The sequence below is a fragment of the Erpetoichthys calabaricus genome, chromosome 10 (genome assembly GCF_900747795.2).
Source record: "Erpetoichthys calabaricus chromosome 10, fErpCal1.3, whole genome shotgun sequence".
In the NCBI taxonomy this organism is placed as follows: Eukaryota; Metazoa; Chordata; class Cladistia; order Polypteriformes; family Polypteridae; genus Erpetoichthys; species Erpetoichthys calabaricus.
Window position 1 is genome coordinate 54852708 of NC_041403.2, and position 17067 is coordinate 54869774.

Below are 17067 nucleotides of genomic sequence, written 5' to 3' on the forward strand. Positions count from 1 at the left end.
TAATAGTTAAATTGATCAAACATTCATTTGTTTATTGGGGAATGGCATATTTTTAAAATACAGCAGTTTACAGAAAATTTTAAAATGTTATGTACATGTTGAATATCTCTGTTCGACTGAAGAATCACTCCTTGATTTCAGGAACTGTAGGAAAAAGACAGAAAGAAAAGCAGTAATATACAGTATACTATACATTGATGGTACAATTATATAAAAATACTAAATCCATTAGGCAAAGTAATACTTTTTTTTTCAAAAAATGTTACTGTAAAAATATTGTATTACAGATACATCACTTTAATTCTTGCTGACAACATAAACATCATGTATCTTTCGATATAAACTCTGAGTTTCAAATCAAAGCACAGATTTCAGTTTGCCAGTTTTGCTTGCAAATTATGCTGGGTGTCGTTGAAGCCAAGTCATTGTTTACTGCAGAGCCGTAATCTAATAATACGGATATGGAGTTAAAGCTAACAAAGAAACATTCTATGTTAAGTCCTTAATCATTTAAAACAGGTTACAAATTTTCTGGTATACAGTGACAGGCACATATGTTCAGATTTGACTCAAGGAAGGGAGTTCTCTTGCTAGAGACCTTTCAGAGACAATAGTTTAGATGGGACATTGATCTATATTTAGAAAATTTAACTCAGTACATTTACTGTTTTTTGTGTTAAGTTGACATTTATAATTTGTTAAAGAGTAGAGCACCATCATAATATAATGAAAAGGTGAATACGGAACAGGGTTTCACAAGTCAAAAATGAACATGAAAGCAAAATGCAATTATTTAATGGTTAGGGAAAACATGATGCATGGTTTATTACAAGTGTAACAGGCAGATGAGAGAGCTTTTTATTTTTAGTCATTTGTATTAGAATTTTAAAACCTCCATGTGATCATACTTGGCACTATGGACAGGGTGCCAGTCCTTAACAATACACACTCTGAATCAGTCACACTGGATCAGTTCAAAGTTGCAAGTCAATCTTATTTGCACAGTTTGGGGTCTGAACTCACTCTGGGGTCTGAAGCTGTAAGGCAGAAATTCCAGCCCCTTACTCAAGATATTGCAGTTAAAACATTTTTATTTTATACAGATATTTTATGAATGCCTTGTTAATTTTGTATGCATCATTTAGAAGTAAAGTGTTGCCAGTCACACTTGACAATGTGTTTTACATTTCTGCAGCATGACTTACCTCCAGGAATGTTGATGTTGTTTGCTGACAATATTGCTGCTTGAACTGAGTCCATCTTCATATATAATAGTTCAGAATTTTCCTGAAAGATGACAAGGAAAGACAGTGTCACTTTTCTCTCGTCTCCTTTACACTTACAAGTTTTTTGATCATCAAATGACTCATGACTAATAGAGGGCTTAACATACAGCTTTTTTAAATATACGAAAACAGAATGAAATGTGACTGCCCCACTGGACATTCCTATGCAGTGTGGTACCTTTATGTCAGGTAGTGTGCTTCTGTGCTTTAGCGCTCTCTGAATTATCCTTATAATATGTATCACACTCCATACCTCTGCTCTTGAAAGCCTTTGGCCTCTTTGTGGCACCCCCAATTACACACATGACTTACCATTTTGAAACTTATATCATTAGTCTTTTCACAATGACTATGGGTACTTTATTATAGCACTAAACACTAAACCAATTAATCTATTTGACGTGCTAGGCTCTCAAAGAACCACCCAATCTGCCATCCTAATTATTACGTGAGCAGTATGCTTGGGTGGCCATTCCTCATTCAGCAGTGGATAATGTATAAGCTCTGGCTTCAGGAAATGATGGGAAATGATCAAATTAAGTATTCACTCCATTGGACCTTATTTAATTTGGGTTATCAGAAAGCCCATCTGTAGCACTCTACCTTTGTCGTGAAAATAGTGAGATGACCTCACCTAAGGGCTCCATGTTATCCAAAATGGAGTTAAAGGGAGGTCTCCTCTTTATGATATTATTTGTTTTTTTCTTTAATATTTTGATTTATTTAGCATTTATTTAATGTATTTTGTATCTTTATGAGAGTTTTGGAATTTGGAGAATTCATATTTAATGGTTATTGTGCACTACAGACAGTTGTTTAAAAATGGCAAAAAATATTTAACATCTTATCATGGAGTCATTTTGATTCTTGTGTGTATCATCATTTTGGACTTGGCTTGTATACGGCTGCTTACCACATTGCTATGCAGGACAGTTGTAGATTGCACGCTGTTATATCACTGTCTATAGGATATGCACTTCCTGATTATCCAAGATTGGATGGAAACCTAAACACTTTGACAAGTGTCTGTGTTTGTTATAGTTTCTATGGTTTCAGAATTTGTGCAGCAGTATTTTGACTACATCATTGCTTATCGAGTTGGCTGTGATATCTATTTAAAAAATCCCTCTATAGTTTTCCTCTTAAGGTATTACACTCATCAGTATTAATTTAATTTATTGATTACAAAAAAACAGAATGCACCTACAATTTTGAATGCAACAACCTTAGTTTTGGAGTACATTTTCTGGGAAACAAAGGTTTATCTGGACAGAAATGGGAACAACTCGGAAACAAACTCAGAGTGACACTAACGTTTATTACAAGGAACACTCACAATCACTCACACTAAGCCAAATGAAAGTAATTTATAAGCTGAGGGAGCGCAATGTAAATTTGCAGACCTCATACATAAGTTCTGTTATCATGAGGTGAGCATGGTTCACTAAATTCACTATGGTTTGGCCTATTCTCGTGGAACCTAATATTAACACACACATGCACACACTCAGGACCCACTTAAGCACTGATTATGACTGATACCTGCAGAGCCCATAATTCCTCAGTGCACCAGACAAGAATTCACTAGCTTTTGCTTCAGAAGACCAGACAGATATTGCTTAGACACTGGAGGCTGATGCATCTTATTTATTGCTATTTACCAACAGCACTTTACTCCTTCCCCATGCTCCCTTCTGTTAGGGGCAACCCTTCTCAGCCACTACCCCAGTGGGAGAGTAAAGGCAACCTGCCCACACTAGGTCCCTTGTAATATGTTATTTTCTCAGTCACTCAGGATGTGCAGACAAAGTATACAAGTTTAAAGCAAAACCTGCATGTACCCTCTATACATTTATTTCAAAGTCAAAAAGCTTCACACTAGTTGAATAAAAAAGCGATACTTAAGAAGTCTAAAGATTAGTTTCCATAAAGGAGACATCTGTTTAAGGAACAGGGATTGAGCATCTTCAAGCAGCTTGTGTTGATTTAGAAGTCAGACTGGAGCATGGATGGCATGCATTTTGGTCACTTTTTATGTTAAATGTATTTGCAAAGTTCTTTTTCTTTTCAGGAGTTTTCGTATAGCATTTAATTTTCCAGGGTAGAAATGCTTTCCAGCAGGTCTCTGATTTAAAGACTAACCTGTCGTTCTATTAGATTCAAATTAGATCATAAGGTGTACACTGAGATAAAAAGAATATATATATAAATTTAGACGAGACACATAAAATTATAAATCAAAATATAAAGCACAGTCTCAAGGTCATTGCTTTATGTACAAAACACCTGTGATGTAAGGTTTATTCTTAGTATAAAAGTGTTCACAATTCAATATTAGTACAGTGCAGCTCATCTGAGGAAGATGGCAGCAAGTAGTTTTTTTAAGCAAATCACAAAATAGTGATTTGTCTCTCCAATAAACATGCTATTACAGATTGGCTTCAATAGGACATTTTTAATGTTTATATTATAGGACGGTGAAAAAAAACCATACCGACATAATTACATCATCATAGAGAAATAATTTCCCCAAGATGAAGTTCACTAACATGGACAGGCAAACATTATGTAGGATAGTTGCTAAATGCAAAGAAAATATAGCTTTAGAAATGACAATACAATTGAATCTCAACAAAACAATATCAATCATCTTTACTAAAATAGAATTTATGGCAGTATTGCAACTTGGAAATTGTTTTTATCCAAGGTCAGTACACAGAGATGCATAACTTCATATAAAGAACCCATAACCTGGACCCTAAGTAATGGAAATATGATGTGATTACAAATCTTTCACCCTGACTTATGGTGAGAAGTACCTTTGTGCCAAATGTAAAGTCTGTTCCTTAAAAAAACAAAGCTTTTTATAAAGAAAAAACAAACAAACAAAACAGAAATTCTGCTTTAGAGATATAGAGATTAGACATATGTGATATTTTGACCATAGCTCTTAATAAACTACAGAAGACTTATGTAAATAGCCAGATCTCTACAATCAGAGATGGCAGCATACACTATATCTACCCCCACCCCGACCTCTGTGCCCTTAAACTTTTGTTCTTTTTTAAACTCAAACTACACTAGTAAAATATGTCACTTGACATACAGTGTATTTTGAGAGCCAGCTGACTAAAGGTCAATGGACATCCCAAAATGACAGTGGCTGCTGTTTCCCACTAGTTGCCCAGTAGTTAATGTCACCTTCATCACTAAACATAACATTATTTGGGGAAGGATCCTCTGTTGCCTCAAGATTCCTATAACTGTACAGAGCTACTGTGTGCTGCAACTGCAAAATAATATTTCAAAACTCTCTTTCTGACCATTTGTGCACCTTGTGGTGAAATGGTGTCCTATTTGTGCCTTGTAAAGAAGAAGTTGGGATACAGAGAAGAGCTAAAAAATGCAGCCAAAGCATATGTTTTGCAAAATGATGTTAAAAACCTTTACTCAATGCATTTTAAAGCAATATATCACAATGTCTAGCTCACTGAAACTTTATTGTGACAGTTTCTACGTTTGATTATCAATTAAATATAATCTGATATGAAGATTCATCTATCCTCTCTCATATCCCACTTAATGCAAATGAGGGTTGAGGAGAGACAGTTATTTAGTAATAATTCAAATGAATAATGCTTTAAACTGGTGTATATTTTTTGTTAATAGGGTCATGGGTGTATGGAATGATTAGAATCATACAGTATGTGGTAATCAACATGAAACATGTCACCACTCTCCAATGCCATTAGTCATGTATACCATAAAACTACTGTACCCCTAAATTGAAAAATATCACGTTAGTCATTAACAGAAACAAAGTAAGGTTATAGACCAAGTCGATGAGAGATGTAGAGCAAATATGTATTTAAGTGAGTATCCCTATTAATTAATTCTTTTAGATTTATGTGTCTTTTACACACCATAATTATAAAAGAAAGACAATAAATGCAATATATATTTTTCCAATTAGCAAATGTTACGAGATACTTACTAAAAACAGGTGAAAAAGGTTGTCTCCCATTGCCTTCTGAACATGTACCTCTACCACAGGAAACATACGTACAAAGTGCTGAAACAGATTAATAGGCTGTTGTTATTTATTGAGAAACATGCTAAACATAAGAGCTTTACATGTAAATAAACATTAGACCACTGGCATGCCACACTTAGGCCAAGACATACAGATCTAAAACAGAACTTGAACATAGTGGAGTATGTAAAAGGAATCCAGCAGAAGATTATTATCATGTCTGCCGTGGGGATTCACATGAGTCAAAGAGTGCATGTGTTTTTAAAATTATTTTTTTTTCATAGAAAAAGATAAAAAGCCATCCATCCAGGTCCTATACCAGCAGCTTTGAACACAGAGCAGTAAATAGCCCTAGGTAGTGCCAGTTAACTGCAAGGCTTATTTACACACACACACACAGACCCACACACGCACACACACACACACGCACACCCACCCATACACATACACATCCACACATTCACGCAGGGGTCAATCTGGAATCACCAATTAATTTTGATTCCTCCTCCCTAAAGTTGTCCATGTGGAGTTTGGTCATTTTCCTTCTGCCTCCATGGGATTTTAAACCTCTTATTCTGAGAGAGATCCAGGTTGACTAACCATTGTAACATCAATACTTCTTAATTAACATAAACAATATAATAATACATAAGACTCCACAAAAGATTCTTGAATGACAAAAAAGCAGACTGCTCTAATTCACCTGCTGCTATGGACAGCAAGCGTAACAATAACAACAGTATACATTTTAGATTAGCAACTTCAAAAATCTTACTTTTTAATGCTTTGAAAATATTTGGAGCTTATCATAAAAGTTTTTTCTTAGTCTCTAAACATTTACAATAAACCAGCTGAAATTTTACAAAATCTACATTGACTATATTAAAGCTAAGAAATATAATGATGATATCAGTGTCTGTCACAATATATTTTGCATAGATGGGTAAAATACCACAGTCAAGAGGCTTAACTGCTTTGTTGAGATCTCACATGGGCTTTTAGCTCTGAAAACAAGACACGGCTTATTGGTACAATTTCACATTGCATTTTCCCTGTGTCATTTTCAGTTTGCTCAGCCTACAGCGAGATGCGCTTCTTTGTGATGCTATTGATTGTTTGTTGGAAAGTCAATAATTCAATGAATTCTCCTAGCTGTGCAGCTAATGAATGATGTCCAATGTGAAAAGCATTTCCTGTGAGAAATACTGAATGTGGCAAACAAATGTTTCCACAGTCAAAGTGAAGGTCAATTATCTATCAAGTACTGAAGCTGTAATATAGCGTTTTTACTCACAAAATTGTAAAAAGGAATATGTCTTGCCATTATTTGTCAGCCATGAATGTTACTTCTTTGTTGTAGGGCAACTCATTAAAAATAAGATAAGTAGCTAAAGCTACTTGTAAAAAACCAGTTTATTTCAGACTTGCTTGGCATGTGGTCTTATCCATTATATCTTTGACTTTTGCAATAGATCTGTCTAATCTGATCTCTTTACTTCCTTGTAGTTTTTTTCTTTTATGTTCTTTAGAAAAAGAATTAGATTTAAAGGATAGAATATAATTGTACATTACGTTCCCACCCTACTGCATTCAGAGTTTGACAAAGTACAATGCTGCTTTCGTTTTCCATTTTCTAGTTCACTTTATCTTCAGTAAAGAATACATTTGACCTTTATTACTCAATATTATGAATTACTCCTTTTTTGATCATGTTTACTGCATTTAATGCCAAGAACAACAACATCTATTTCATGGGGAAAAGGTAAAATGCCCCATTAAAATTTTGCATTTTGTACTGTATATACAGTGTAATAGTTTGAAGTCAAAGAGTAAAAAATTACCAGCTCTGCACTATTAACTGTACAACTAACAGTAGGAGAATCTGCTCTTTTTCTGCCATATGAACTTGGTTTTCCCGATGCTAGCTTTCAGATGTTTTCCCGGCTGTTGAGAGTTCCCCCATCTTCCAAATCCCATTTTAATCACACACACTCACACACACACACACTCACACACACACACACACACGCACACACACACGCACACCCACACACGCACACACACACACTCATATACAGTGCAATGAAAATGAAAAAAATAACAGCCACCTTGTTCCTGTATTATTGCAAATTTTTGACTTGGAGTCTGTTTAGGTCTTTAATTGAAATCTGCTATTACATAATGGACATCTGAGTGAGATCAAATGAGTGATTTTAATCTCAAGCAACAAAAACAACATAAATCAAATTGTAAAATGGAGCAAACATAACAAGGTCTCAGAAGCCCAATCTGACAGACCTGTTTAACAAACAAGTATTATGGAAAGCAGAGCATATTTTGTCAGACAGAACTGATGCATTTCCAGTTTCTGTTTTTGCCATCCGATCAAAGGTTTGGTATTCCAAGGATAAAAAACAACTAGTTCAAATGCTCATTTATTCTGACTGCTACAGTATTTAAATAAGTTAAATTTTAATAAAAATCCACAGGCTTACATCATAGGATGAACAGTTAGCATTTGCATCAATCATCAGTCAAGTCTAAATGTTGGTTTAATATTAATGTCTAATATGCATGATCTAATGTTCATCATAAGTATTATAGTGATTGCTATATTTTTATTTGTGTGAACAAAGTTTGTTTAATGGCTGTGTTCTTTGTTAATGTGTTTTAATGTTATGTCATGGTCTCTCTGTAATAGATGCTGACAAACCAGATTTTCCCTGTGGAACAATAAAATTGAATTGAATGGAACTGAACAAATACCTTTTTTAACATATTTAATTTATCTAAAGAACTTAGTTTACCAAAACCATCTGGCATTGTGTGAAATAATAAATGCCCCTTAGTTAAATCAACCAGTTTAAGGAAATATTTAGAGCTGGTTGATTATACATTCAGTAACTTGATTTCAGCCAGCCTTGCACAACTTGTTCTTTACCATCAGAACCAATCCCCAGTACTTCAAGTCTATAATGAGGTGATCAGAATAAATGTTATGATGGTGATCAGAATAAATGGTTACAAAACCATTTCTAAGGCTAGGAGCCTCACAAACCCACAAGAAAAGAACAGTAATGAATCAACTCAGGAGTTGTTGAGCTGATATAATCATTCTATAGGATGCAGAGTAAAATCCAGGAAGTCACAAAATGATCCTAAAAACATCCAAAGAACCACAAAGCTTATTTTGCCTTAGTAAGGTTACTGTTTATGATTCCACAAAGACACTGGGCTAAAATGGGCTTCACTTAAGGACAGCAAGGCAAATAACACTGTTAAACAAGAAAACATAAATGACAGTCTCTCATTTGTCAGGAAACATCCTAATAGACACCCAAACCATATGAAAGAATGTTCTATCGGCATATGAGACAAAATTTGAACTTTTTGGATAATACGGGTCTCATTATGTACAGTATAAAATAAAAATAGCTTTCCACAGTAAGAACATAATACCAACAGTCCAACATGGTGGTGGTAGGATGAAAGTGTGGGGAGCCTTTGCTGCCTCAAGACCTGGGTTCAGTTGCCCTAACTAATGGAACTAAGAAATATGTTCTGTATCATAAAAGCTGAAACATAGCTTGGTTGTGCACCAAGACAATGATTTAAAACACAAAAGCAAATCCACATCAGAATGGCACAAAAAAGGCAAAAGTAAAATTTTGGACTAGCCTAATCAAAGCTGAAATTTTAATCCAAATAAGATTCAGTAACAGGACCTTCAACAAGCAGTTCATGCTAAAAATGTTATCAGTTTTCAAGAATTAAAACACTTCCGCAAGGAAGAGTGGGCTACCATTCCTCCACAGTGATTTGAAAAATTGATATTGAATGATAGCAAGTGTTTGGTTGAACTCATCATGGCTAGGCATGAATAGTAAATCAATTATTTATTGAAAGGAGGTAATTTCTTATTAACACAGTGCCAGTTGATGGTAGATAACTTTATTCTTTCAATAAACAACATAGTTTTATTAAAAAGTTCACCGAAGTGCACTTAGTTCATTTTACCTAGTTTCTTAGAAGACCTCAAAACATTCATCGTCACAAATTTGCAATAATAGGGAAAATCAGGAAGGGGCAAATATTTTTCATGGCACTGTATTCATCCACATTTTGTCCACACACAAAAAGAATTAATTTCACATTAGCATAGTGGTGAACTGACTTGTACTAGCACCAGATAGTTTCAGAAACTTGGTCATAATGTATACTAAATTTGTGCATTCTTCCCATGCTCATATGAGTTGTCTCCCATTATACTGGTTTCCTCTAATATCATATTACAAGGTTGTGGGGAGTAAGAGCAAATGTCAACAGCCTTGGATGCAGGGCATGAACCAGTCCTGGAAAAGACATCTGTCCATCATAAGGCATTCTCATGCACAAACCCAGACTTAATCAATTTGTGCCAGTTAAACTAATATGTACAGCTTTTTAAAGAAAAAGGAAAGAGAGGAAAGTCCAATGACAGAGACAGGGTTGGGAGGTAAACCAAAGCCTCTGGATCTGTGAAGCTGCAGCAGTAAATACTGTACTAGCATGCTGCTCTGATCAAGTGATTATTTCTTAATCTATTTTCCCTGAAATGTAAGGCAACCTAACTTCCGTTATTCTAATGAATCAGACCTCCAGAGTCAAAGAAGCTTGCCGCTGGCTTTCAGAGTTCTCTTGGTTCCCCATAGCATAGACAAGATGATGAACAACTCTAAGGTGTAGCAGCTCTTTGGACAATTCAGGGGATTGCTTAGCCAGAATTCTGCAAGGAAAAAGAAGGGAAACAGCTAAAGTAGACAATTAAAATGGCTATGACTGTTTTCAAAGACATATTTTCAAAAAAACCTAAACCTTCTCAAAGAAGAGGTTTATGTATTGTATATTAAACATATGCAAGAAAAGTACAAGTCTTACCCAATGGTTTTTGCTGCAGCAGCTTGTTGAACGAAAACTGGCAGAGACAGGGACATTTTCTGCATGTCTGGAACTGATGGAAATAGATTAAATAAAGTATGATCTACTCTCCTTTGATTTAGCTTTTTAAGACATAATTTTTAAAAACAATGTTTACCTAATATGAGACATCATTTGGTGATCCTACTCACAGGGAGGTGAGGAGGAGGAGGATGACAATGAATATTTACAAACCGAAGAAGAAAAAAAAAGCAATTTGTCTAAAGAATTAATAGCCAAAGTCAGAGTGGTGAAAGAGGCTGCAGCCCAGTTCTTGCTCAGGTCAGTCTGGAAAAACAGAGGCTGCTAGATGGAGCTATGACCAACATAAAGTATATACATTTAGTGTCTTGGAAGAGCAGTAGACAGTAGCAACAGCACATGAAAGAGAGAGCGTAGGCCAAGGCAGACATGTGCAATGGTTCCTTAGGGCAACTGAGTGTTGCAGAGACAGCAAGATCCTTTAGAGGAACTTCTAGCCTGGTCTCCCAAAAGGGCAGGGCAGCCTATACTCTGGAAATTATTATAGGGATTGACTATATGTGGTCCTGAGAGCCAAAATCACCAAAGCAATAATGAGCCTAAAGTTTTGTAGTGAGTAGTGGTGAAGGTTCAACTGGCAGGACATAGAACAGCCAGCGTCGAGAGAGACTGAGACAGGAAGTGAAAAGGAGTGAGCTTGTATGTAAAATTGTAGTAGGCAGATGGGTGTGCTACCCCACTGGATAGACAGAGTGTCAAGATCTGTAGCAGTAAGCCCAAAGGGGCAAAAGCTTCTTGTTTTACTCTTTCTCAATGTATCCATTCCTCCCTGTAGTTTATTTTTTTCTCCTTTTACAACCTTAGCATTATTCTGAGGATGAAAGAATGCCACGAGGATCTCAACTTATCACCATATAAACTTAATCAAATCCTAACAGCAGGAGAACACTCTCAAACAATTAACAGATTTACAATCATACATATATGCATAATTATAATGCAATAGTCAACATAGCATAGGAAGAGATATTATGAGGGGCCATTCGAAAGTCTTATTTTTGTAAAGACTAGGGGCGTAGCATTTTTTGTTCTTGGACCACCACCGATTACCACAGGACAAGAGGCAAAAACAAGCTTAAGGCCTGATTAATGTAGCCCTTAAGTATGCTGCTTGCAATGTAAATGTGAAAATGTTTTCAATTGGTGTAACTCTTATATGTAAAAATGTAATGTAATGTATTCATTACCTTCAGTAAGTCCTTTCATTCAGGATCTGGACAACTGCCATATCAGACAGTGATATAATTGATAAAGTCAATTTTCTATTGCACGTTTATGCAAAAAATAATGCGCTCAAGAAGATATGCTAAATTAGATGCCTAAGGAAGCAGATGAGCCTTCTTGATTATTGCAGTGATGTGGTTGAACTAAGTCAGATTGTTAGTGATTGGTTTGCCCAAAAACTAGAAACTGCTGACTTTTTGTATAAGTAAAATGTTTTGAGATGGTGTTTACTATGATAGGTGATTTAAAAATAAAGATTGTTTGAATGCAAAACAGCATAGAGGAGCAATGGTTAGAGCTCCTGCTTCACCAGTCTTGCGCCCTGTGTTTGAATCCTGTGCTAGGTGATTGTCCATGTGGAATTTACACTGTCTCCTTGTATTTGTGTAGGCTTTTTTCCAGGTACTTCAGTTTTCCTCCCATATCCTCAAAGATATACAGGATAAACCTGGTTCCAGGTGGGTGTGTGCATACGTGGTTCCTGTGATGTACAGGTGTCCTGTCCAGGCTTGATTCTTGTCTTGTGCTCAGTATTGCTGAAATGGGTTCCAGCTCCCAGTGCTCCTGAACTAGATTAAGCATATTTGAGACTGCTATGAACATTTATATGCATATTCCACTGTGATGTCCATCCATCCATCCATTATCCAACCCGTTATATCCTAACTACAGGGTCACAGAGGTCTGCTGGAGCCAATCCCAGCCAACACAGGGCGCATGGCAGGAAACAAACCCTGGGCAGGGCGCCAGCCCACCTCAGTCCACTGTGATGTGAGAATCATAATTGCATAAATGTTTCTTGCTCATAAAGACATTTAGCAAAGTTTTTTACAATCCATGTTCTTACCCACTTATCCAGTTTAGGTTCATGAAGAGCCAGTGCAGAAAGTAACCCTAGATGAAACATCAGTCCACTGCATGGCATAGTCACAGAGATTTTATACTGGGCCAGTTTAGAGGTGTTGGTAAGCCTAACCTGCCCATCATCAGATTGTGTGAGAAAAACAGACTACCGGTACCTGGATAAAAACCTCAAGCAGCCATATGGAGAAGAGATCATGTATTCAAATAGTTTCAGGGTTTGGTATTCAGGCCTGCATGGCTCTGAACTTGGATCAAGCAGTTCAGTAATGGATGAATCAGGTGAATTAAGTTTTTACATTTGGCAATTCCATTGCTTAAGGTTTTTGCGTCTTCTTTGCTCAATTCACACTACTGGAAAAAATCAGTGCTGAATGAGTATTGAAGAAATTAAACCTGGTGTCAGCCAGTAGTCTGGTTACCTAAATTGGAGAGCCCTAGGCCTAAATATTCTTGTGACCACAAGAAAAAGTTAAAAAAATTAACAATTCGACTATTAAAAACATGTGGGTACATATTCATATAAAAATACACACACAAATACTCAGCCAAAAGGTCATATGATCTCATGCACATGCTAGGGGCATTAATAAAACAGCTCTTTTTAAGACACCATTAAAGCAGTGGCAGCAGATGTTAAAAAGCAGAACAAAAGGACCACAGTAAGAGTACCTGAGGGGCCCTGCTGTAATAACACACATCTTTTGATGAAGGTCTGCCAAACATAGCAGTTGTGCCCAGGGGAGACTCTGTTCAACTTGATGTTTTACTGACATCTTATGGTCTGTTATTAAAATGACACTTTTGTGATGACTCTAGAAGTTGAAACTAAGCTTTCCTGACTCTCTTGGCAACATCCAGTGTTTCAGACATGCAAATGGAAAATTTCTTTAACATTCCTTTTTTCACATGGCAACTTTTTTAAAATGGAGGTCAACCTCTACATATAATAGTTTTTGGGCAGCACAGTGGCTCAGTGTTTAACAATGCCACCTAACAGATCTAGCATCCTGGGTGCAAATCTACTGCTAGATCATTGTCTGTGTAGAGTTTGTGCATTCTTTCTGTGTCTGCGGGGGTTTTGATTTAATGCTCTGATTATCCTCCCATATGATTGTAAATGGTGATTAAAAACTGACCCTGAGTCAAAATGTGAATGAGGATGTGCATGTGAGTGGTCTTTGCAACAAGCTGGAGTCACACTTGAGGTACCTGCCTGGCATTCAGTGCTGCTGTGATATACACCAGCTTCCTGTTCTCCTATATTACAGTAAATTAAGCAGGTTTTACTATTTAATATTATTTAATACTATTACATAATAAAATAACATTGTCAAACCCACTTAATCAAATTTAGTATTGCAGGGCTCCAGTTTATTCCAGCAAGGTAGGATACAGCCCTAGATGAATGCACTCATGCAAAAATACACACACACACACTCAACACAGACCCAATTTAAAATCGCCAGTTAACCTAACCTATATGGCTTTGAGGATATGGGAAGAAAATTGAAGTAGCCAGATAAAAAGCCCCACAGACACAGGTCCATGTATGCACACAAACAAGTCTTGTAGCGCATATATATTGTCGCAGGAGGCTGGGGGACAGACCCGGCTGGGACGCCTGGAAGGACCGGGAGGTGGCGTATTCGTCTTCCGGGCCATGAGGGGGCAACCGCCCTGGATCGGGAGAGGGCCACGGAAGGGGAGCAAGGAGGCTCAAGCCCGTTGGAGCCCGTGCCCAATGCCAGGGGGTGCCCCAAGTCTCATGGAGCCCGGGAAATGTCTACTTCCGCCACACCCGGGAACATGGACGATGATCCTTCCAGGGACACCTGGAGTGCTTCCGGGTGCTCTCCTGACACTTCCGCCACAACAGGAAGTGTCGTCAGGCAGAGCACCTGGAGCTCATCCAGGTGAGAATAAAAGGGGCTGCCTCCCTCCAATCAGGGACCTGGAGTCGGGAGTGGGAGCAGGACGAAGCTCCTGTGGAGAGAGGAAAAGGCAGCCCACGGACAGTGAGAGAAAGGCCCGTGATAGAGGTGATTGGTGCTGGGAAGCACAGTTTGTTGTGTGGGACTGTGTATGGTGTTGTGAAAAGAAGAAAATAAACGTGTGTTTTATAAAGATGTGGTCTCCGACTGGTGGTGTCTGGGCGTGTTTCACAATGTATAATGTGTTCCATCCAGAGGATGGTTTTTGCCTGAAACAGAGAAAGGCTGACAAGCTGGGAGGTGTATCTCAGGATTGCAAAAGTGAATAGGGTTGTTTAAACAGAAGCTCAATTACTGCTTTGACAGAACACACTCTTGAGCTCCTTGTTGAGTCTGATGCAGTTTGATACAATCCACCTATAGCAATATAAAACCTGAGGCTTAACTAGAAGAGAGCTGATTCGACCACACTCCATGACAACATACTGTATGTAGATCCTTTCATTTTCTGAAACACTCAGTCCATTACAGGATTGTGGGGACCCAAAGCCTCTCCCAGCAGTATAAGGTGCAAGTAAGGAATTACTCCTACATGGGACAACACTGCAGGACACACCTAAACACACACCCAATCACAACATGCCAGCTTAGAAAGATCAATTAACGTAAAGATCACATGTAAGAGATAGCTGAGAGACTGGAATATTCAGAAAACACCCAGCCATATACAACTGTGCAGAATCTGTTCTAATGAGATCTGCAATGTTTAGAGTGTGAGCAGAAGAGATCTTTCTTCTTTCTGATCTTTAGTCTTTTTTCTGTGAAATTCCTAGCTGTACTCAGGCCAGCAAAAATATAATTCCTAGATCTGTCTTCAAGGTTTCCTCAAAGATGAATGTGCTTAGTACACCTCCCTTGGAAGGAGTCTAGTGGCTATCCTCCCAAATGATCACATCTCCTCAACAGATTCTCTTGATCTGAAGCAGCAGTGGTAGTACTATACTGTGCTTGTCACCAAGACTGAACTCTATTGTACAACTCCACCACTTAGCTTTCTTTGCTCTTTACCTACAGCTCATTGGGATGTGCACTGCATAAAAATACAGAGTTTTAACTGTTTCTCCACAGTCCAGTGAAATACCCACAAGTACTGCCATTTCCGCACTAATCTAATGGTCAATCCAATGATCCCTTCTACCATTACTCACAAGCAATATTTAGAGGCACTTAAATTATTCTAACTGAGCCAAAGTCCTCTTCCTTACTTATATAAATCAACATCAGTCTTTTCCAAGAAAGAAGCAAATTTGAAAGTGCTGATTTTTGTCCCAATTGATTCATACTTGGCTTAGAAACCCTCTAGTGCATGCCAGACATCACAGTTAGATGGGCCCAAGTGCATTAGGTTATTTGCAACTTGCAGAAAAGCAGTCCAGAGGTCTTTATACTGAGTGCTTTCCAAGCCTCAGTAAAGGTTTGATTCTCTGTCCATATTTTAAAGATTAAACAAGATACACACTTGGAGCTCTCGGCCTACCTTAAAGGAATTTCAGGAAACAGCTCCTGCACCAAAAATACAGGGACAAAAGATTTTCAGTAATATCTCTGGAACCTGGGTGGTAGATTTCGAGCATGTGTTTTGATAATAAAAAAAAGTGTGTCTCCATTATTGACATCTTCCCAGTTAGACTACATAGTGACCAAATAGCATCCATTCCATCAACTGGCCGTCCATTACTAAGGCAGCTAAATAAACTTTCCATGCATGTTTCATGTTTAATTTGGTTTTGGGTCCATAGCTAATTTTTACAGTGTGAGGGTGAGCCTGTGTTGGAAGAGGACTGACCTGGAAATGCCAGCCTTGTAAGGACCTCTGCCTCCTCAGTTAAGATGAGATTATAAACTTTTTTGTCTTTCATTTCCTATTTCTGGTTTATTTAGCCTTTGGGTCTGCTAATGTTTGTCTCACCTTGACAGAACAGAAATTTGGACAAAAATAAAAATCTGTGAGCCCGAGATGAGTTTTTGAGAGAATAAAACAAGTTTAGTAGTATGTTAAAACATTATAAAGCAGGTTAACAATCTTATGATGTTCTTTCAACAGGTATTATTAGAATTTGCATGCAACAAAAGACTTTCTAGTACACCACCTCACATTTGTTGTAGTTGTAGAAATAGCAGTAAAGAACCTCAAATCCTACACAACATGAGGTTCTCAGGAATTAAAGGAAGTATACGGGGTTTCTGAATAAGTGCATATTGCACTTTGACAACAGCTTTAAATCTACATCATTCACAGAGCTAAAACATTACTTCTTTATTAGATATATGACATGCACCATTCATGTAGTTTTACTTTAGGATACTTCCTCAAACATTCACCTTTTGGACTCCAAAACACATAAAAATGGAAAAAACAATTAGTGATTAAATAGGTTTCTGTAGTCACCTTATTATTGTGTTTACCCTGGAGAAAACAAGCCAAAAATGTTAATTTTGTTTTCAACAACAAAAAATGTTATTAAGTGTAACAGAAACATGTAAATACCAATATCACAATAAAAAAGATATGTTTAGTATCTGCGTTTGTACTATTGCAGATTTAGTATGCATACCTCATGTGACATGTTATGACCCAGTCACCAATGTACATGAACTCTGCCCGAGCAGATGTCATAAGATTATTTTGTAAATTTTTTTTTGTTGATTGAGCATGACAGGTTAGAAGGTC

The 17067-nt window shown here is 37.2% G+C and overlaps 1 protein-coding gene across 1 annotated transcript in view; it reads right to left on the bottom strand.

Moving 5' to 3' along the window:
- The window catches only part of armh1 (armadillo like helical domain containing 1), a 40656-nt gene continuing 23589 nt past the window's right edge, over positions 1-17067 (bottom strand). Inside the window, exons 8-12 of the mRNA XM_028810583.2 lie at positions 10237-10309; positions 9955-10084; positions 5281-5358; positions 1206-1287; positions 1-144 (exon numbers count right to left, since the gene is read on the bottom strand). Coding sequence (XP_028666416.2) covers positions 125-144; positions 1206-1287; positions 5281-5358; positions 9955-10084; positions 10237-10309 — 383 coding nt within the window. The 3' untranslated portion in view covers positions 1-124. The remainder of the gene's footprint in view (positions 145-1205; positions 1288-5280; positions 5359-9954; positions 10085-10236; positions 10310-17067) is intronic.